Source organism: Larus michahellis, chromosome 6 (assembly GCF_964199755.1).
Source record: "Larus michahellis chromosome 6, bLarMic1.1, whole genome shotgun sequence".
NCBI classification, from domain to species: Eukaryota; Metazoa; Chordata; class Aves; order Charadriiformes; family Laridae; genus Larus; species Larus michahellis.
In genome coordinates this window covers 33,024,444-33,047,185 of record NC_133901.1, presented here as the reverse complement: position 1 = coordinate 33,047,185, position 22,742 = coordinate 33,024,444, and the positions used below count along the sequence as shown (strand labels likewise).

The following is a 22,742-nucleotide window of genomic DNA, read 5'->3' as shown; positions in this document are numbered from 1 at the left end:
ATTTAGGACCTTTCTGTTTTTTCTCCCACTCTTAAAAAAGTGACACCTGTTTTGCTGCAATTAAGGAGCAATGCGAATACGCATACAAGTAATAAAAGCTCGAAACCTACGTTTTGTCACCACTATTTGACAGCTGTGGTGGTAACCTTTGAAAGAAACGGTCTGTTGAAAAATACTTAAAAAATTTTTGAGAGATGTAACTTTCCAGAAGCCGAGCCAGGTCAGGTTGAAGGTGAGGTTGTGCAGAATGCATAAATTGGATTGGGTCCTAATTTCTCAAAACATTGAGAGATTATAATTTCTTGAACAAATATTTCTTAAGAATGGTGAGAAACACCAAATTCATCCCGCTTTCCTAAATACACAGCCTCGAAACCTCTACATTGCTGAAGGCTTGACGTAGGATGCAACGTACTGCTAGGGCCTGAGGAACCCACAATTTATTGTCATGTAGACAATTATTCTATCACCCAATGACCCCTCCCTACCCAGGAAGGGGCATCGGGGAAAAAAGAAGGAAACCCGAGGGTTGAAATATAAGCAGATTTAATCCAATAAAACTAAATAATTAACATCAATAACACTAAAGAATCAGTATTGATCCCAATGCTAATATAAAATGCACAGGGACTATGCTCAGCCCATTCTATCCTCGAAGCTGTGCACTCCCAGCAGGGGACAGCAAATGTGGGACCCTGCGAGCGCTGCGGCTGCGGGAGGAAGGGAAGGGCTCAGGGCTCCATCACCAGGGCAAGGAGTTCTCAGGATGGCAGCCATCACGGGAGAGAGAGAACTCCTCAGCACGCTTACTAATTGAATGTGACATTTGTGGTATGAAATAATCCTGTTGGTCAGCTTGGGTCAAGTGCCCGTGTGTCGCTCCTCCTCATCCACACACCTGGCTAGCTCAAAAACCCCAAGACCTTGAAACCCACATGTCATAGCTGGCTATAAGGTAAATATTTTCATAAATTCAGACACTAAAGTCTTCTAAAAGTGCGGTTTTCCCAAGAAGATAAATTAGTCCTGTGTGGCCCAAACCAGCCACTCACTCTAGAAGCTGATCCTACGGAGGTCTCCACAAAGTCTCCATCCCTCTGGTACTGCTGGAGCTTTCCCTGTTTGCACAGCCCTGGCCACAGCAAGGTGTTGCTTCACCGTCGCTTGTGCCATCTCTGCACGAGGTTGATCGGGAGCTGCAGGAGCCAGGAGAGATTACCAGCCTGCTGCTGGCTGACTGTTCCTTTCCAGTGTTAGTGTGAACTGGGCCGTAGCTTTCATTTTGAATCTTCTAGTAAAAGCACCTGTCTGAAAGAGAAATGTACTGGAAAACATGGGTTTCTACTGGGAAAAAAAAAAAAAAGGTCTTTGTGGCAGCTGCTGTCCCCAGGCACTTGGCGTGCCTTGGCTGCTTCGGACCATGGAGTACACTTCCTACTTAAGGACGGATCTACAAAGTGGTAACGTAAGTTGAAACTCATTCATCATGCTTTTTCATTAATTTTGGTTTTGCAGCTATGGAAAAAGAGAACATTTTGGGGGTTTGGGGTTTATGAGATAAATAGAAAGCAAAGCAAAGCATATGGAAAGAACAAAATGAGTGATGGGAAAAAAAAGAACAAGCTGGATGAAAGGGGAATGCCTAGGAATAGCATGTAGTGTTTATTCTCAAAAAGACTCTTCCGAGCTTCACCAAGTAGCAGGTCAAAGACTTCCCGAGTCAGAGGATGCATTGTATTTTATAGCCAGTTCTTTTCATGGATTTGTCTACTCTCTCCTTAAAAACTCTGGGCATCTGTGGCATTCTGTAGCTGAGTTTACTCGGCTTCATGCCACGACACTGCCTACCTCTCTTTATTGTTTTGAACCTGTCACCAGCATCTGGAACGTCTACATTTTATACTGAAGAGATGGCAAAGCAAGCAGTCCCTGGCCAACCTCTTCAGTAGCTTAAGATTTTATAGACCTCTAGCTAGCTTTTTAAAGTGGGCCCTCAACCGTACGCAGAGTTGAAGATGGATGCACAGCATGAATATTAACAGTGGCATAATTATGTTCTCTTTCCCTATCCTACCAACTGCCGACATAGTTCCACAGGTTGGATCATGAGATTTCAGCAGCGATCGTCATTACAAAGATCATCGCCGCATGGCGCGGCGAAAATCTGTCTGGGGCCTTGCTGGCACAATGGTCACTGATAGACACCTACTGCTCAGACCGCTTTTTAGCCTTGGAATCAAGAATCTAGCAAAAGGACTTTCAATTAAGCCATACCAACTTCCTAGCAACATATACATCGTCAGATGTTAGAAAGAGAGAGGCAGTCGTAGGACTTTTGGAAATGTTTTCAAAGAAAGCCACATCTGTATTTGTCGATGGACAACCGCCGAGTCCAGGACCTAAAGGTAGGTTTCATGGTTTCATTGCATACATTTGAAGTTTGGGAAAGGAACAGTATGATCTCGCTGCACACGCACACGAGTTGATCCCAAAATAACCGTGAGCTGCCAGTGTGTGATCACGAAACAAGGCCCTGAGAGGTCTTGGGAGCAATGTTCCCAGCAGGGTTTGGAAGGGATTAATACCATTGTCCTTGGTGCTGGCAAGACACCCTCGGGAACGCTGCATGCCATTCTGGTCACCTACATAGAAGAGAAATAAATAAAGAGAGGAGAAAGTCGCTGCTGAGATGAGGGAGAGGAGAAAGTGAGGGGAGCTCAGCTAGCTTAGCGTAGTCAGGCAATGGCCAAGAGGGACGTTTCTTCCTGCAAGCACACAAAGGGCAAAAAGGGTAAATGCTATGGAGTAGGAGCTATTTAAGGCCAAGGCTGGCACAAGAATAAATGGATACAAACCAGTCACAAATATATTTAGCATGAAAATCAGAAGAAGGTTCTGGGAACAGCTTCCCAGTGGGAATAATGGTGGCAAAAGATCTTAAGATGAAACTTGATACATTTATGAAAGGAATTATATAATGTAGCATTTGCAAAGGCTGAAGGCTGCAGCAACCCAGGAAATCCCTCCACCTTATGTTCCAGTTTATTTTGAGCCCTTAAAGGCAAAGCATAGCATTTCACCCTCCCATTCCTCTTTCTGCTCCAGCCATCCGCAGCTGGACTTCAGCACCTCTCTTAAAAGCTGTTTAAAGATCAAAGAAGACTCTGAAATTATCTTGCACTTTTGAATTCCTTTTTGCTGTTCCTCAGAAAGGAAAAGGAAAGTTTTGTAAAGTATTGCCGAATTTACATATGCAAAAATTGCTATTTAATACATCTTCTCATACACAGAGTACTGTTTTATCCAATTTTTTCTACTTGCCAGACTTGCCTATTAACTAATTTCCCATAGCATCCAACCAATATGCAAGTGAGTGCTATTTTACTCCAAGTTGTTCTGCTCAAGTGTACTTGATAGCTATTCCCTGGGTAATGCAATTACTAAGCAAACCATGGAGAAATTTACCACTTCTATTCCTGCGAGGGAGATCTTCACTGTGGTCTGATGGGTCTAGCAAGATACAAAGTCTCTTTGGCAAGGTGTCTTTCCCTGCCAGCCTCAGACACATTTGAGGTCGACTTATGAATTAAGCCTACGATCTGTTCTTTAGGGAGACACCTGCCTGGTTTACGTCATCTGCTTTTCATGAAGAGAAGGGAAAAAGGAACACATGGGTTCTCCTCTTCCCACCAGGCTGGGCCTTTCCATGGTGTCTCTTTCCTAGTTGTATAGGAAGTGGTTTCATTTTCCTTTTTCTCCTGTTTCTTGTGGATTTTTGGAGATGTCCATCACCCCTTCATAAAACAAACAACTGGCTTCTCGCTCCCTTTAAATAACTCCCTTCTTGTTCTTGGAAGGTATGTTATCTTTGACCTCTGTGGGATATCCCTCACATTACTGTCCAACAAGAGAATAAAGTGAAGACAGTATGTTTGAGGAAGGCAGATTTACAAATTTACTTGCCCTGTTTCTTCAAATGTATTATCTGGCAAGCTCTCTCCTGATCCCTTAGCATTTGGGGCAGATGACCTCCAGCAGATTTCACTTCTGATGCTTTACAGAAGTCATACATTTCAACCTGCCTTAAAATGTTGTTTTGTATTACCTCAATAGGCTAATATTTCACCTTTCTGCACAAAAAAAGGAAAAAAATCACACACACACACCCCAAACATGCCCTACCAAACTATGAGAAAGATGGAAACTGGTAACTGAAACTGCAGCCAGCGTTCAGATTCAGCAGCTCAGGCTGGCGGGCTGTCTGATGGTCATTTTCCTGTCAATCATTAACACTGGCAATTCCCAAAGACTTATAGGAGTCTTCAGCACACAGTGTGAAGAACCTTGTGCGATGGGATTTATTTGCTGAATCTTCAAAGGAATTTAAAGGTTGATTTGGAGATTGAGAGACAGTGCTTTCCCCCCCGGTCAGGGTAACTGTGATCAACGGGGGAAGGAGCGGGGGCAGAAAGCTCCACGAAAACAGTACGGCCACGACCGGTGAGCCAGCCGGTGTGACCCGGTGGGGACACTTTCACGTCCCTACCCCCGGTGCACCGCTGCCGGCAGGCCCCGAGGGCAACACCCCCGCTCCCTCCCTCCGCCGGGGCCCGGGCGGCTGCAGGGGGCGGTAGGTGCTCACGTACCGCGGAAGGGAGGGCGGGCAGCGGCCCGGGTCCCTCGGCTTTACGCTAAACCGCACAACGGCGGTCCGGAGGCTGGGGGGGGGGGGAGGGAAGCCCCTGGCGTTGGGCTCTGACTGGGGAAGGGGTGGCGGGGGCGCCCCGTCCTCTCGCCCGCCGCGGGAGCGCAAAGGGTAGGAAGGGGCCAAGCTACCGCTTCGGTCGGAGCTCGTCGGGAGAGCTCCCGCAGCCCGCTAGTGGCGATGGCCGATGGCAGTGGCGGCGGGGGGGGGGGGGGGGGGGGAAGACGATGTCGGGGGGGACGACAGGCCCAGCCCAGCCCGGCCCGGCCCGGCCCCGCTCCTCACCTCACGGCCCGGCCTGGCCACTTCCGCCCGCGGGGGGAGGGGCCGCCGCGAGCGCAGCGGGCCGCCCACGTGATCCCAGTCGAACCACCGCCGCTCGGCACGGCGGCGGGAAGTATCCCTCCGCCCTTCGCCACAGCCTCCTCGGCCCCCATCCCCTGCGGGGAGGCGGGAGCGGGGGGGTGGTAGTTGGAGGCGGGAAAGACGGGGGCGAGGGGCGGGAGGGCGGTGGGGAGGCTGAGGGGGCGGCGGGGCCGTTCGTGGGGGACTACTTTCTCGGGGCGGCGGAGGCGGCGGCGGAGGGGGCGGGGCGCCGCCGCCGCCGTCCTCCCCTCTCGGAAGCTGCAGCCATGATGGGAGTCTAGCGCTGGCGGGCGCGGAGCAGGCCGGGGGGGGATGAGCCAGGCCGCGCCGCCGGCCCGCACGCCCTGAGGAGCCGCCGCCGCCCCGCTGCGGAGCCGGCCCGCCCGCCCGCACCGCGCGGCTCCGGGCCCGCCGCCGCTACCGCCGCCGCCCCGGGCGGGGAGCGGAGCGGGGCGGAGCGGGGCCGGGCCGGGGGGGCGCCCCGCGCCGCTGTCACCATTGCTGGGGCCCGGAGCGCCGGAGAGCTGCTCTCTCCGCCTCCCCCTCGCTCGCCTCAAAGACGGCGGCGGCGGCGGCACCCTCAGGGACTCGGCCCGGCTCCCGACCCTCTCTGCTCGGCCGCCGCCGCCGCTGCTCCCGCCCCGCTCGGAGGAGGAGGAGGGGGCAGCCGCCGCCGCCACCACCGGGAGCCGCCGCCGCGGGGGGAGGCGGGCCCGCCTGGGGCTGAGCCGCCGGCGCAGCAGGCCCCGCTCCCGGGGCCGCCCGGCGGCCGAAGGCCCGCCGCCGCCTCCCGGCCCCGCGCCCCGCCGCCGCCTGGCCCCTGCGCGCTGTCCCGGAGCGGCCCTCGGCTGCCAGACATGACCGCCATCATCAAAGAGATCGTCAGCAGGAACAAAAGGCGATACCAGGAGGATGGCTTCGACCTGGACCTGACCTGTATCCATCCTCCGCCGGCGACGGGGCCCGGCACCGGGCGCCGCACGTACAGCTATTGCATCAGACCGGCCCGGCGCTTACCTAACGCCCTGCCCGCTGCCGCTCCGCCCGGGAGGCCGGCGGCTGGCGACTGGGCTCGCCCGGGCCGCCGCCGCGCCCTCCCCCGCCGCTTCGGCCTCCTTTTGTCCGGGCCGGCCGCTGAGCCCGGGGCCCGGATTAACGGGAGCTCCGTGATGGCGAGGATTAACGTGAGCCCTCCTTGGGCGATTGCAGCCGGCCTGCCTGCTGCCACCAGCCCCCCTTCCCCAGCCCGGGGAGCTCCGGAGCAGCGAGGGTCTGCCCCTTATCTCTGGCTGTGTTGATTTTTCGGCTCGCATGGCAAATATACGTGTCCTGCCATGACTCATGTCCTTTTATTATTATTTTTTTTAATATAATAACTCGTCTTGAATTGCAAATGTAATGGTGGCAGGCCTCTCGCCTTGCTGGCATTGCTTCTCTGCACGGCAGGAGAGGCAAAGCCTGTGTCCTCTGCCCTGATTTTCATCCATTCAGTAAGGCAGAACTCGTGCTCAGCTGCTGTGTGATGCAGCAAGGTTCTCGATGATGAGAGGTGGCAATCGCTTCTTCCAAATTAAAAATGAAATACCTCTTTTCCTAATGTGATGCGTGAACTGCGCTTTGGCATAATGTCAGATACAGTAAACATGGAGATGTGTTACAAACGAGAGTACATTGGGTCTTGTCGAGGAGGACTGTAATGCTGGAATATGTAATTAGTATGGAGTTACGACTAATGAGTCAAACCATAGAGAACCATTGCTAATGTATCGTTTCGGTGGCCTTTCGAACAGATGTGCTGTAGCGGCAGCAGGCAGATGTTTAGCTTTGAATGCCTTACAGAGTTAATTGTATGTATGGGCTGTGCTGTGGGCACGGTCGTTCTCTGTGGTGGGGAAAGATCATTCTTGTGTTTGAGAGGGTTTGGAGCAAGAGCCTCGCTTAAAAGTTGGAACTGTCCTAGGAAAAATGAATTTTGACAGTAGTATTCAGAGCTAGGCTTATCCCTATAGAGAGAGCGCTTTCTGTTCTGCAGCAGGATCAGGGTGAAATTTATTGGGTTTTGGAGTAACTACACTTGGGTCATAGCGAGTGCTACAAATTAATCTGATTCTTGGGCATGATCAAAACCGGTAACAGCTGTAACCAGCACAGAGCTTGTGCTGTTGCATTGAGCCTCGGCCTAAAATTTTGGTGGCTTTAAAATGGCCTGAAAGGTTCTTGACTTTAATAGGTCAAGAGCTTTTAGTTAAAAAGCAGCAGCTCTAGCACGTGATTCCTGCATTCTGTTCATGGTACTGTTAAAAACGCAAGCCTAAAACTATATTTTATATGTTTGCACTTGGTTATTTTGTTGGCCTACAACTAAGGCAGCTGTAACGCTGACGTAGGCCAGCACGCCACTTACTGCTGATTTAACAGCAGAAGTCTGAGTTAGACTTTTTGATTCCCCGAGTGATGGGTTTGCTGGGAACTTTGGGGTTATGAAAAAAGTGGTGGCAAAATGGTGAGGTTTTGGCTTCCCAGTTGAAGAGTTTGGTGTTTTCAGATATCTTTGCCCAGATGTGCCATTGGTGGAGAGATATTTTTTTTTGACCTGAACAGATCTTTTTAACTAGTAATCTGCTCCTGGCAAGAAAATTGTTGAATATTGAGCCTGGATTTTCTTGCTCAAGATTCTAATGATATGCCAAATGGAGTTTATTGCTTATTTTTTACTTTGTCTTGTTAATTTTATTCTTAGGATTTTGCATTAGAAGTAGGCTACTGAACCAGGCAGGCTTAGGCTGGTTTTTCTAAAAGGAGTACCTGGCTGCAATTCTGAATACTGAAATTTATAGAAAAGGTGGGTTTTTTTCCATGATTGCAAAAATGTCTTTGGAAGAAGCTTATACTTGGTCTGTTTTTTTTTTTTTTCATAGCTGCACACTTTGAACAGATGATTAATGAATGAATACTTCTGCCTGTACAGTATAATGGCTTTGCTTGAAGATCGACACTGCTGCAGAAGTAAAAGATTTAATTTTTTATCACTTTGTTCAGGCTTCTTGGAGATGTTCTTTTTGCAGGAGATGGGTACCTGGTAGCTGGGAAATAACCTTACATGCGTAGACAGAGGACCGAGCTGGGAGTTAGCTCTCCAGTCATGCGATGTTAGATGAAGAAAGAGAAAACTTGAAGCCTAAGTGAGCTGTTTGGGAAGGCCTGTAGTGCATAGTAGGAGGACCGGGGTTTAAGTTCTCAAAGTTACTTCTCACCGTGTGCCGGAGCTTAAAGTTTTGAGACCGAAACAAGCTACCATCTGCATTTCTGCTGTTGGTTAGCTTTGCTTCCCTGGGCACCCGTATCTGTAGGAGTGTCCTCTGTTATAGATTACTGGTTATTTCAGGGTAGGTGCTTCTGTCAAGCTAAAAGAGAAAGACTGACACGAGTTGGATAGCCCGGTGCTTTGGGCATTTTGCTGGGATAGGGGAAGTTGAGGTGTGAATTCCTCCTGCAGTAAATGTTTTTGTACAAGTAGTCCAGTGGTGGTGGTTCCAGAATACTCAGTAGCTGGTGATTACTACCTAGGCTTCAGGAGGTGGAGAATAAAATGACCGTACAGTGAATCCAGGTGAGGCGCCTGGTCTCCAGCGTATATACTGTAGTCTCTCTCTTCTTCTACCCGTCTTTGAGGGAGGGTTCATGTTTCATTGTCCCAGATGGACAAAGACTTGCAGTCTTTATATTTTGGTCTCTGCTGATTCTCCCAAGACATTGGAGGGAAAACTTGAGTGCCCAAAGGCAGGCTGGGTTAGGTGCTGGAGTGCCAAAGTCCCCTTTGACAACCTCTTTGTTTTCTCTGTTGGCCTATGTCAGATCCTTTTAAAACTGGCGCTGATGTATGTATGGCACAGTACATCATGTTTGGGACTCTGTTCCTGTCGAGTTGGTTAAGAATTCTTCTGTGGGTAACGTAGGATTTTAGGAAAGGGGAATGGTGACTTCTCAAAAATCAGTAGTTTTACACAATATCAGACTAGTCCTATGTGCTAATTATGAAACAGGTGTCTTTAAAAAACATTGACATTAGTTTTCATCTAATAAGATGCTCTTTTTCTCTCTGAACAGTCTTTTTATGCACATATTTTTATGCAAATATCTTGAAATTAGAAGAGGAAAGGGTTTTAAAGGTGGGGACATTAAATCAGCTTTTTAATACTTTATTTCAGATACTGTATTTATTTGAGTTTCTGTTTTATTTCTGTAATACTGGATACCTTTTGGTACAAATGGGTGAGAAGGAAAGTTTGGATTAATGGCTTTCTTATAAGATGGCTGCGTTTCTTTATGTTGCAACGACCAGTGTATTTTCTGAGGCACTATGATCTTTGGTATTTCTGAAATTCTGCAGCTTGGTTGTTGACCATTTTACTGCAGAGAATGGCAAAGAGAGAATGCTTGCATGCAAGTCTTGCACATTGCATTGGTTGCCTGTGTCTTAAGCGGTCTGTGTGTAACCGAGTTTAGCAAGTGGTTTAACTATTTGAGAGTTAAAAAAAAAAAAAAAAATCATGTAACTGCTTCTTGTGCCCATTATAGCTTTGGTTAAACTCTGTCCTGTTTTTCCAGGCCTTCTGTTGTGCATGAAAATGGCCATTAGACTGAGCATAGGGTAGAGACATGCCTACCCTGATACTTAATTGAAGCATATGTAGCTCGTGACCTACATAGTCGTATAAACTGCAGGAATATTCAGTAAAGATTAGATGTTGGGTGCCGTTTATTTAGGAGTCTCACATGTAGTTTGTCTCACATAATGAAAGGCAGAGAATGCTAAAATTGTGAGTGGAAGCTGCCATATCATACTGCTTTATGCTATTTGCAGTCCTAAAGCTCTTTGCATTTTTAATGAAATTTTAAATTATGTGACTTCACTCAAAATGGCTCAGCTTCCAGGAAAAAAAACGAATTAGTGGCATGAGGTACATACTGCGTTTAAAAATAGAGCCTGAGTTGGAAATGCCATTTGTTTGAAATATTTGGTTTCATTTTAAATTTGAAGTTTGTTAGATGTCTTGTAACAAGTTTCTCTTGCACACAAGCGCAGTAAGGGCTGGTAAGGGTTTAGGAGAAACTAGAAGAAACCAACTGGCAATGCATTTTATTGGTGGAAAAGTATTTCTTTGTTCCGGAGTAAACCATGTTACTTAGCGGTGTTAAGAGCCTGACAGACTCGTTTTGCTTCTGGAGCCTGGGACGGTCTTGGGTTTTGGACAAGAAGATTAGTGCCAGTTTTGCTCTGAATTTGTCTAAGAAGTCTGTTTGAATAAACGGCTGTAAAACGGCACTGGCTGGGGACTTCTACGAGTTTGATTCAGTTAGCTGCTTGCTTTAGGATGTATTTGATTCTGGGAAAATCAGTCTTTCAGCACTTAGCAAGGATAAGGATTTTTGAGTTGTCCAGGTGGAGAAAAAGCAAGGTTCTGATAGATGGAAGTGTGCTCATACATTTTCTCTTCTGGGATTAGAGACATGCTGGATCACTTTCTTTTCCTCAGAGCCTAAAAAAAACCCAAAACCCCTTTGACATATTGCCATAGTACATGCATGTTTGTGGATAGCCTTGTTTGACAGCTGAAGCTGACACGCAAAAACCCCACCGGTTTGAGCAAGTGCTCCATCGTGCAGCCCTCGCTGCTTCCATTCAGAGTAACCCCAGCCCCTTGCTGCCTTGCTTTTTGACTGCAGTTGCTCAGAAAGGGACTTAAAAGGTGCTTGAGAAATTACGGCTCCATCTCTTCATGCTTGCTTAAATGTAGTGCAGGCTTCCTAATAAACTACTTGATCTTGCATCATCAGAAATTTTTAATCAATGTGCAGCATTGCTGGAGACTGTTTGCACAAGCTAAACATGAAGTTAAAAAATAACTGCCTGTGCACACTTTTAAATTGACAAAAACTGCAAAGTGATTCTTGGTTTCACGTAGCTCTGCTGTCGAAGTGACGGCTGTATGTTCTTTTCAAGGTGGAGAAAGAAATGAGTACAGCTAGTGTGGATGCTTCATGAAATTTTCTTATACGGTGACCTTTTAGAAAAAACAACTGAAGCTAATCTTCACTGAAATCTGTTTGTGAGCTTAGTTAAGTGTGTGTAATTTTCAGAACATCCAAAGCTTTGCTGTTAAGCGTAGAGGGGTAATGCTGAATAAAGTGCAGGCTTTACTAGGACTGGTACTGTTTTTGAGCATTTATTTTTTTTTTTTAAGGAAAGTTCCAAGTTCATTATCTCTTACAATAAGACCGATGAGGTGTTGGCACTTGAGGCCCTGGAGACATTTTCTTTGTTGAGGCTGGTCAGTGACTTTGGTGAGGGCGGTTAGGTCACTGTTGAGGACTTCTGAAAATCCTGTTAAGCTCTTGGTTTACCTCTCGGTGTAATTGCTGGCCGTGCATCAACACTGGGTTCAGCTTGAGTCTCGAAGAAGGTCGATGAATTTTGAAAGTGCATCTTTCTAGGAACTTGTGCTAGTCAGGAAGGCCTTTCTTGTCCTCAAGATAATTACCTGTGACTTTCACTGACTTCCTGAGATGGTTATGGCATATTTAGGGAAAGTCTATAGCCTTGAGTGTGGAGCTCAGGCAATGCTTGAAGTGGCTGTTATTGCTGCAGTATAGTACGTGTGGAAAGATTAGTTGGCTCTTGGTGGCTGCTAGGGTGGTGATCAGCAGATTTCTCTGGGACAAAAATGTGTTTTTCCCCATGCTATCCAGTGCTACACGTAATATGTCTCATATGAGAACTTTTTTTAATTACCAAAAGGTTGTGAAGTACAGTGACTGCTGTAGAGAAGGCTAGTGTTTGCTAAATGATGTGTTAAACACTGTGTAGAGGAGAAAATTTTCTAATTTTCTTCCAGAGACAGGTGACTGCATTTTCCATTTCATTCCTTGTAGGATGATGTGGACACCTAAATCCTCTTTGTTGTGGAAGCAATTGATATAATTTGCTCAGTAGTAATATGATGAAAGAATGTGGTTTATTAACAGATTATGTTAAACCCTCTTGCGCTAAAAAACATAAAACCATGACAAAACTAAACTCCAGAAAGTAATAACTAAAAGTTGAAATTTTATATATATAAAGTTTTTGTCTATCAAGTTGCTTTTATGAGTTGTGAATGTCTGAGTAGTTTCTGAAATGAAATTATATTTTTAATGGATTAATGTTGTTGCCACATTAATACTGCATAAGCTGACAAATTATACCCCGGTACCTTAGCCTGGAGTATTCCCTTACAACGTGTTTAAACAAGAAAATGGTTCTTATATAATGATTTAAGGGACAATGGTTATGTTCTGACAAACTGTAAGAAAAGGGAGGGAATAGGCAGCTGAGCTGTCAAATCCCTTAATTACATTACAGACCAAAGGTGCTGTCATTAGTCATAACTAACTCCCTTTTAAAAAGCCCACCTCCTTTCTTGTTCGAGTACCCAGCAAGTAATCTGGAGCTCGGAGCTACACGTGATTTGTAGTCATTTACTGTGCCTAACGTAGGGTGGATATTGAAGGTTAATTATTGCATAACTTTTTTTTTGAGGGGGTAAGTGGGATATAGCCTGGAGTTGTGAGTAGTGATTGCTGGATATGTCTGATGCCTCACCATAAATAATAGGGTACTTGTGGGCTCCTTTCGTTTGTGAAGGTTTTTGGGATTAAAACTGTGCATATTTGCATTTGTGTGAGTTATTGGGATGGCGCTTTCTGGACTGTAGGAAAGGAATTTATTTGAAAATACAGGAACGTTCGTAAGTGGCCCTGCGGAACAGGATCTTTTCTGGAACACAAATGCTTTGTGGGTGGTTGACTCTACTTTGGGTTCAGAGATTGCTGTTAGTTTTTGACTGTGTCTTAGTCCCAGATTCATATTTCAGATGTAAACAAATCCTTGTTCCAGTTTCTAATTCAAGCTAGCATCGTTTTTGCTCCTATCGTTGTCTGCCTTGTTTACTGTCTCGCCTATGAGGCCCTGGAAAAAAAGAAGTTTTGTAGAATGGAAGGAAATAATCGTGCAATTAGGCCATGTATCATGATGCATAAATCTAGGTTATCTTAATAATGATTTTTAGGCAATGTAGCTAAAGTAGTGAGCTCTGTGATTCAAATGGTAATTGACTGTGTAGCTAAAAAATTAAACTCAACTGCTCTGTGTTTGGGGTGATTACTATTGCAAAAGCTGGCATTGTTCCCTTTAAAGATGAAGTCCCAGCTTCACAGCCCCAACGTGCAGCAGTGCATAAAACCTGCTTAATATCCATTTTTTTTGTAGTGAAGTGCTCAAGAAATGTCTTTATAAACTTAATTCTGCCTTTGTGGAGCTGTAGTATAATAGCTTTTAATTGCATGATTAATTTTCTTAGAGGCCTCTGCTTAATTCATTGCATTGCCTGGGTATATGTTGGTCTAAAATTGAAGTAGTTGTGTATTTTCTATTCTTTAATTTCTTGCGTGGGTGAATTAGGAAAGTAATGTCCCTTTTTTTTTTTTTTTTGTACTAACATTTGGAGGAGGAAAACACTAGATCTCATTAGAATGAAATTAATATTACCTACTCGGGGCTTGTTGGTTCAGAAACAGTTTATTATGTCTTGTTTTGCTGCTTGCCTTTATCTTCTCTTGGATCACCACCCCCTTACTCACAAATCAAGGTTTCCTAAATTCATACAAATCATGGGTTTTGTAGTTTATGGTCTGTAAAGCTTTTTAGTGTGATATATTTGTCCTCCTGCCCCATAGCTGTTTTAAATTCCCTTGTCTCTGAAAGTTTTGGATGTTGTTTGAGACTTGCAAAAAGTTGAGACTGAGCCATTTTTCGCTTCCTGTCAGTAAATATCAAAGTAGTGACTCTGTGCTGCCTTCTTTTTACTGAATAAAATTCTTGTTTTTTTTTCTGTGGGTGTTTGAGGTTAGGATATGCTTAAGTACACATCGGTGCTTCTTTAAAGGGGATCCTGCAAAGTGTGGTAGTGTGCTGAGACCGTGTACCAGGGAGGTCCCGTACTCTGCCTTGAAAGAGTTCATGTTGAGTTTGGTTTGTGGATTAAAATAGGTAAATTTGTCACTTTGGAAATCTCAAACCGAGGTGTGATGCTCAAGCTGCTCATATACGTCGCTTCCTGCTGAGAAGATCCACTTGGCAAATGTGTTTCCTTGAGGGCAGCTGCTCAGCCTCGCATGGCCAGTTGGCCTTTGCCACTGATGCAGCTCTTGGCCTTAAGGCTGCCGTGTGCTGCTGCAGCTAGTTGGGAGGCCAGGGTAGGTGTGAGAAGATGGGATCTTCTTCCAGGACGTGAGCAGGAACAAAAAGCCTTCTTAACTGGACCTCTCTGCATGTTTTCACCTCTAGAAACTTGTTGGGCTTGTAACGTTTTCTTCAGTGTGGTAGACCTGGGCTTGAAGTTGGGGTAGGGAGTTGAGGCTCAATCTTTGACTCCTCAGCTGAAAAGTTCTTTCTGTCAAATTTTGTATGAGTAATATAGTGTGCTGTTGCATCACTTCTTATGCTTCTGTTTGCTCTTGGCTTTTTCTGAATGGGAAGGGTAGCTTTTTTTGATGTCCTGTAATATTGTCAGCTATTTTAGGTTTGCAGCTCTTGACAACACGCTCATGTTTCCTTTAGTATCTGCATGCTTCCCTATCTTTAGTTGTGATTCCAGGCCGTGTTGAAATGAGTTTAAGGCATTTTTATCAGTCTTTGTCAGAACAAGCTCCTCTGTAGAGTAGACATCATCTTCTTACATGCTTCTCTGTTACCGTTTTTTGTATTTATGCTGTGAGGTTTGAGGTTGATACCATGTTTTGCAAAAAAAAAAAAAGAAAAAAGTGCTTATTATGTAGTTTGTGTGGGGTTTTTTTCCAGTCTTCTCGATCGTATTAGCTGTTCAGCAAAGCCTCCACATGGCTGAAAGCTCCAGGCCACATTTCATACACCTCACAGAGGAGGGGTGAGACTCTTGCTCTGGGAATACTTCCCAAATGCAATATAGTAAGCAGGTCCAAAAGCCCTGCTAAGGGATGGAAGTGAGCTGAGGACGTAGCTGGTTCCTGAGACAACTGCTGGTATCATTTTTAAGCATCTTCTGATTTACTACTTCGCGCTGCGGGAATTTGAGTTCCCCTTCAGATCTGTTGTCAGCCCCGTGACCTCATCTGGACAGGTTTGCCTCCTGGATACAAAGGAGCTGCAGTTCTGTTGTTCCTTGTCTAGGTTGCTGCATTTCAATTACAAGCTGAAAGATTTTTTAAAAAAAAAAGGGAAGAAAAAGGGTTGTAGTTGAAATATTGAGCATTAAGGAGTTAATGTGCATTTCTTCTAAATCATAAAATGTTTCTCTCAGCCACATCTGAGTTGGTCTCTTTTCTTGTTCTTTAAGGCACAGATGGTAGAGTTGGCAAGTGCAGCTGGCTGGCTACAAGGAATCCTCCTTTGCTCTGAAGAACTTTCTTCCTGTTCATTTCCTCTATACTTCCTGATTATCCAGACTCATAGAAAAATAGTAAACTTATTTTGCGTTTCACACTGGCTAATGAAAATGTGGCCTATTAAAAGAAATAAATAAATTATGCATGTGTGCAGGCCAAACAGTATAGATGCTAGGAAACTTTTCTAGATTTGGCTGGGTATATTTTCCTATGTCTGTCTGTTTTTTTTTTTTTTTTTTTGGTAGGGATGCTGTCAAGAAAATGGCGCTAATAAGAAGAGCTTGGCCATTTGTCAGGACTCTTAAATCTGCTTGAGGATGGAGTGTGGACACTTCTCGTAACACTCCCCCTGTAGCTTCAGGCTGTCAAGCTGTTGAACAGCAAGAACAGTCCTTTTTTTTTTTTTTCTTGCCATTGCTATACGGACTTGTTTAAGCTGGAGTTAAAGGGCTTGAGGTTAGCACGCTAACATTTCGTAGCTGGTAGGGCCAGATGTACTGCTAGACCACGTTGCCCGGTTACTGAAGTCGGAGTTCCTGAAAATTGCAAACAAATAGACACAACAAAGCAACTTTCGGAGACTTCAAAGTCACGTTGTTCCTCTGCTCTCTGGTGTCGCTATCAAATGGGACTTAGCACAGCCACCCTGTGCTAGAGGCTGGTTTCCTTTGCGCCGTGGCTCTCTGCAGCCGGGAGGGTGATGGGTGATGCATAGCCGAGCAAAACGGACGGCAGCTGGCACGCGAATGAGGAGTGGGCTGTTTAGGAGCGGATTAAAGCAAGTACATGCCTTGCTTGCCTGAACTGGAAGTGAAAATTTGCATTCCTGGCAGTTGTAAAGCTTTTTTTTTTTCAGGCCGTAGATTTACCAATTTAAATCTGTTCTTTGTTAAATAAGATTCATATTTAGAGGCTGGAAACTGAGGGTTGGGAAAAATGGACTGTTGTCCTTTTATTTGCAGGTGTCAGCGTTCAGGTTTTGCCATAGGTTTTTAGCTTCAAAGCATGACTTGAACAGTGACTGTCACTCACTGCTTCAGGAACACTCAGCTTGTTTTAAATTTCCTTTTTAAAGAAAGATGAAGTCTGGTGCTTGGCTTCCTGAAGCGTTTGATGGTAAAGGGCTAATAGTTTTAAAGTTGTTTTTTATTTGCGTTTTGATTTAAAATCTGTCGTCAGTGGGTTTAAAAAGTAAAGCTATATGTAAATTCTTATGCACTGCGTGCTCTAACATGCTTATGAAATAGGAAGATTAGGTCATTTGCTTTCTATTTTTCTCTTGTATCTGCCTTCATGAATGGAGTGAGGATAAGAGATTAAATACTTTGCAATAGGACTTAATAAAATGACTTAGAAATTCTAGTGACTCATGTTGTAGCTATTAATTGAGAATGTTGATCATTGCAGGAAAGGCTAGGGCTGTCGATTTTTGCAGCTTTCTTGTGGCTGCTTAAGAACTTAAGAATTGGTAAATATTTCGGTATGCTTTTTTGGACAGCTTTCATTATTAGGAAAAAAAGCTGAATTTGTGAGCAAAGTCAGTTATAGGACCAACACGAGTCATTTGCTTTTATATATATGTATATAAAATTTCAAGTGTATACTGCATATTCTTTAATTTGATCTTAGCATAATATGACTATATAGACAGCTATTTTTGAAAGCGATTATAACTGCTGATTTGCATAATGATACAGGATTTTTCTCATAGCAACTGGAAACGCTATCATCTTTAGTATGTGGGAATGATTTCGGGCTTTAAGAACAGTGTTTTGTTAAATCTATGAGCAGCATTGGAGCAAAGGTGTTTCTGAAGTGGTGTATGGATGGTATGTCTCCAGTACTGACAAAGCATCGCTTTTTCCTTGTTGGCGTTTGGTAGCTTAGCAAATTATTGGGTGTTTTCATTTTCAGGTTCTTTGGGTATAGTGTAGTTTTGTCTTCATTCATTTGAAAGCTGAAGTTTTGTAGTGAGAAATATGAACTGGAGTAGAGGATGGCATTTTAATGTTTTGCTGTTGTGTATCGTGAGTCTGTCTCATGTATTTTTTTATTATGGTTCCTGACTAAAATCCTGGCCTCCATGTTTACAAGACTGAGAAAGGAATGAGTGCTTTAAAAACCGTTGAAACCATTTCTGGGCATGGATTTCCTAGGAAAGAGCTACTTTGGCAAAATGTGGCAGGGTTTATTTTGTGGTTGTATGGGTTTTTTTTGGTTTTTGGTGTTTTTTTTTTTTTTTTTTAAGAAAGCCCACTTTAAATTTTGGTAGTTAGGACAGTTTGGTTAACTCTGTTTTGTGTGTGTTGTAGAACTGCCTCAATAAATGGCTGAGGCTTTATCCATTTTCATTTGCCTGTCTAAAAAAAAAAAAAACCCAAACCTTGGAATTGATAATGAACTTGTTGCATGTTTTAAATCATCAGTTCTTCTAGATTTCTAAAATTGTCAGTATCATTACCAATTTCATGATGACTCAGAATTCTTGCTTTGAATGTAAGCCCAGCTTCCAAGCTCCTTTGTAAGAAATCTTGTCTCAGTAGCGAATATCTTAATTTCAGCTTTGGAAATCAATGTTAAAGTAACTGGTGTGAAAAGCGGTGTCTCTGCAGTGTTGAGCCTGGCTGGTGGTAGAAGAACTTCCTGAAGATGATGTTCAGTGGATGGTTGCTTCAATACTGGCTTGTCTTTGTGCCCTTCTGTGCTGCGATCACAGGACAGGCAAACTAGTACCAATGCAGTACCAACCATCCCCTTCCCTTGCTGCAGATCTCGGGGCATCTTTTCGCAGGAGAGGAAAGGGTGGAAGAGCTTGATTTTTACGACAGCTTTGTTAATTAAGTGATGAAACTGCTATTTCTGCTCAGAGATTTAGATCATCTGTGCAAACAGCAGCAGCACTTCCACTCTGTTCTTCCATCTTATGTTGCTCCTTAAAGCAAAAGGCATTGTTCTGTTGCTTGAACCAACAAAAGAGTTTCAAAGCAACGTGCTTGTCAGAAGCATATACTAAAAAGACGTAAAACAGTCTTCACCAGCAGTATGAATACATTTGTCGTAGTTGTTGCTTGCTTTTCGTTGGGTGCAGGCAAAGCCAGCAGCCTCACACGTCTGCTGTGGAGGGGTGTCCTTCGCTCGCTGTGGCCCGTGTCCTTTAATGCCAGATCTGTTGCAGACAGACGAGTGAGTCAGCAGTGGCGTGTGAATTGCATTCCAGTTTAATACTTTGAGATAATAAGTAAGGTACTTCAGGACGCTGATATTTCAGTGGGGGAGAAATTGGCTTGCCTGTTTAAAAAAAAATACCATGTTTTTCTAAAAGCAGCCCTCCCCCCGCCAGGCTCACTGTTGGATATTTGTTTTTCAGCAACACTGAAAAAAAAAAAAATGTACCCCAGAGCATACAACACTTGTACTGAATCAGCATCAGTAAATGGATTCATACTCTCCTCTGCTTCGCCCATCTGAAGTCTTTTTCCATTTCTTTACTGGCATATTGTGGAACACCTTTTGCAATACCAGCTCTGGGTTTAAAAACGCACCTGTAATGATGCACGGTTAAACTCAAGCATTCACTTCTGCTGGCTTGCTCCTATTTAAAAGAAGAAACGCACGTGAGTTTTGCATGTACGGCTTGTGCATCGCCCTTGAGGAGCGAGGGAGGGGAAAGGGGTCAGTCACATGAAATGTGGGAGCTTTCCAAAAGCGTGAGACCGCCCCGGTTATTTTGAACTTTTTATCTCTCTCTGCCTGCGTGTTTTGAGGCTTTGGTGTTTGAACACGTCTGTGAGCCTGCAAACTGGAAATATCGCTGTTCAGATGTTCTGTTCCCTTCGCTTGGGGTGTCTGTCTGCTTCGCTTCCATCCTGCACCAGCTGGGAATCCTGGAAAGCATCTCCTTTCTTAGCCTCTCAGGGAGGAAAAGCCAACAGCAGAAGAAAAGCATCTGAACGTAAACTGCAGGCTGAAGCGCATGGAAAAAAACGTGTAGTAAAGCTCATGATAGCAAATAGAAATTTGAGCAAGCTACATGGTAATTTGGTGAAGTTTGGGCACCTGCCTCATGGGTGATACTGCAGTTGAAACTGAGTTTTATTTTGATGTGGTGTGTCAAAATGAATTTATTTTACCCTACCCCTGTGGCTAGCATGAGTGCTTGTCTTCTACAGAGAAATGCCATGGAAAGCCGGCCAATATACTGGATTATTTTGCTATGGGAATTTATTTGACTCTGCTGCTGAGATCAGGATGCAAAAGGAGGTGCTTTTGAGTACAAGTCCTAGAACTGGCAGTAGGTAGAAATCAGACTGAAATCAGGAGGGAGTGATGGGCTGTGCTAGCTGAAAGTCAGGTAACTCACTGCTAATAGGCATAGAGCAGGCGCATGTGACTTGTAGACAGTTTCTTCTGCGTGTGGCAAGTAGTAACGGATAAAATAGTAAATACATTGCTAATTATACGGCACCTTTTGTTAATTTAACACAGAGGTGTGGACTGCTTGCGGAGTAAAATATGTTCAGAGTGAAGTTCAAAGTTTAAGATTTACGTGATTTGATGGTATCTGAAATTATCACAAGCTCTGAAAGTTAAGCAACTTAATATTCTGGGTTTTTTTTTCCCCAAGATAAGCTTTTTTCTGGGGTTTGGGCATGTACAGAATAGCTTGGAAACCAGATGTGAACCCCCTTCAGTGTCTGTATTTAAGGCAGCTACAGCTATTTATTTTGATTTCTCAAAACCTTTCATATTTTTCTCATCGTCTGCATAAATCATCTTTTGAATAGTCCAAGCAGACCAATGTCTATTAATACTTGGATTACAACATAGTAAACGCTGATTCCTTTTTTGAGAGTAGAAAACATTATTTCCGTGTATTCAGTTCTTAATGTTTTTCTTAAGTCTTCTGGTTAACTGTGTAAATGCAGAACTTGGTCCATGCTGCCTCCCCGTGAGTGCTTAAGCTTGTGGGAATTCTGCAAGGATGGAGTAAAGTAGTTTGCGTCCGACTTCAGGCCTTTCTTTTTGTACAAGTAAATGGATTATTAACCTCTTGGATGCTGCTGCAGTGTCTTCCATTCTGATGGTTACTCTTTGGAGCTTTGTTATATTTTAACCATAAAAATAAAAATGATTCTTAAGAGTTGTGGAATAATTTAGATCGAAAAGGACCTCTGGAAATCACCTGTTTCAGCCCCCTTGTTTAAAGCAGGGACAGCTTCGAACATATCGTGCTTTGTTCTTACTCAGTCTAAAATTAGTTTGAGGAGGAGTATGTTAATGTGGTAGGGTATGGTCTGTTTTTGAGCTGCTAGTTTCATTTCTGTTTTGCTTTTCAGTGAGGCTTCTTCATTATCATTTCTAATAACATTTGAAACTTGGGAATACTTTCTTTTCTCAAGTTCTGCTTAAAAGAAAGAAAAGAATAATTAAATCCATATAGCATTACACCACCAGGAAAATAAATAGCAGTCATTTTCTAGCACTTTGTTGTGAATTCTTTAGTACATCATCTCTAGAGGTAGACTTACCATTTTCTTATTTGGCCTTTTTCCTTGGTGCTAATTTGTTTTTTCTAAGAGGTACTAAGTTCTTTGTTTCAGGTTACTTTTGGCAAGTGAGTTACAGGTAGTTCAGAATAAGAAACTAAAATATTTTTTCCAGAAGTGTGGAATTGTTTTGTGTTTTTTTTTTTTTTAATAAACAAGGTGTATAATCCTTTTCAAATCAGTACATTCCAATCTATTGCAATAACTTACATCTAGGCATTCAGAGCTACCTTAGCAGCTGCTATAGTGGTCTGTTATGTAGAAATCATGGAAAGTGATAAGAACATTATTGTTTATGTAGCCATGCCAGGGCTTGCGTGCCTGAAATATGTTTTTTTTTTTTTTGTTATTTGTTTTGCTGCTTTGTGTGGTATACCTATTTTGGGATCACTGGGCACTTGAACATGGGTTTTAATTTGGAACATCTTGCAGTTCAGTCACATAAGACTATTTTAATAGTTCCCCATTGGATTTAATATGCCACTGAAACTGTAGAGCAAGACCAGCGTGTAGCATCCATGTGATTCTGCTGTACGATAGAAGTGGATTACTTGGCTCTTCTTTTCTAGTGGATTGCCTTCCTAATGGATGTTAACCATCAGCTGCTTAGTAGCATGAACTCCTACTAAGTTAACTGTTTGAGATTAAGGAGATTTCTCTTATAGGGGCTGTGGTCAAAGTATTAAAGTATTGTGTTTTCAAAAGTTTCCCTCCTGGTTCCACACCACCCCCACCCCCTGCCAGTCTTTTTCTCAGCTTTTTTTTTTTTAAAAGATCCCTTATTACTGCATATATGAAGCTGAATTGTTCACGTATGGGAGTCGATCAGAGTTGTTGCCCTGACTTTGATATGGTTAAATGTTTGGTTAATGTCCATTTGCTGCTATTGTAGAAATTCCACGTGCTTGACAGATGTTTCCATAACTTGCATATTCAGATATTTATCCAAACATAATTGCTATGGGTTTTCCTGCGGAGAGGCTTGAAGGAGTATACCGGAACAACATTGATGATGTAGTAAGGTAAGGCTTTATTTTTCTTTTCCTTAACTTATTCTTGTAAATCTTAAGTATCCTTTTCTGCGCACATTTAATTTTCTCCTAAGGAAAGGATGTGCATTCTGACTCATAGCAATGGCAAGATTTTTGCATCTGGTAGATGCTGCCTTAATAGCTTTCCTGAAAAACGTTGGAAACAACGAAAATGATATTTTCAAGAACTTTAGGCCAGCCTGCTGTTCTGAGTTGATCTCAAATACATGTAATCTGCTTTTTAGTTTGAAAACTGACTTCATTAAATTGTGTTGGAGGAAAAGGAGGTTCTTTGCTTTTAGAAATATGTCAGTCCATGCTTTTGTTCATGATGTTGAGAGTTTCCCGAGATAGCTGATGGCATTTCAGAACACATTTGCCCATATCCTTTCTTCAATTGATAAACTAAGTGCTTGATAAGTGAATTTTGGTTTAAAGTAGTAAATATAGGTGACTTTATCTAAAGGCTTTTACATCTGGCTGTGTTCAGTAGTTATGGACGAGGAGAAGAATCAGCTAAAATTCATTATTGCTGGTGATGCTTTATAGCATGTTCTGAAAAAAAAAAAAAAAAAAAAAAGAAAAACCAAACAACCTGCAGGTTGTCATTTTTAACATCAAATAGTTATCTAC

The 22,742-nt window shown here is 43.6% G+C and overlaps 1 protein-coding gene and 1 long non-coding RNA gene across 2 annotated transcripts in view; one reads left to right on the top strand and one right to left on the bottom strand.

The window, feature by feature from the left end:
- Positions 1-529: 529 nt before the first annotated feature.
- LOC141745242 (uncharacterized) lies at positions 530-5,084 on the bottom strand. Its single transcript, XR_012587715.1, has 2 exons — positions 4,991-5,084; positions 530-1,308 (listed from the first exon to the last, which is right to left on the bottom strand). It is a non-coding gene; the product is annotated as an uncharacterized LOC141745242 (long non-coding RNA).
- A 700-nt stretch (positions 5,085-5,784) lies between these two features.
- The window catches only part of PTEN (phosphatase and tensin homolog), a 50,188-nt gene continuing 33,230 nt past the window's right edge, over positions 5,785-22,742 (top strand). Inside the window, exons 1-2 of the mRNA XM_074589961.1 lie at positions 5,785-6,007; positions 22,016-22,100. Coding sequence (XP_074446062.1) covers positions 5,929-6,007; positions 22,016-22,100 — 164 coding nt within the window. The 5' untranslated portion in view covers positions 5,785-5,928. The remainder of the gene's footprint in view (positions 6,008-22,015; positions 22,101-22,742) is intronic.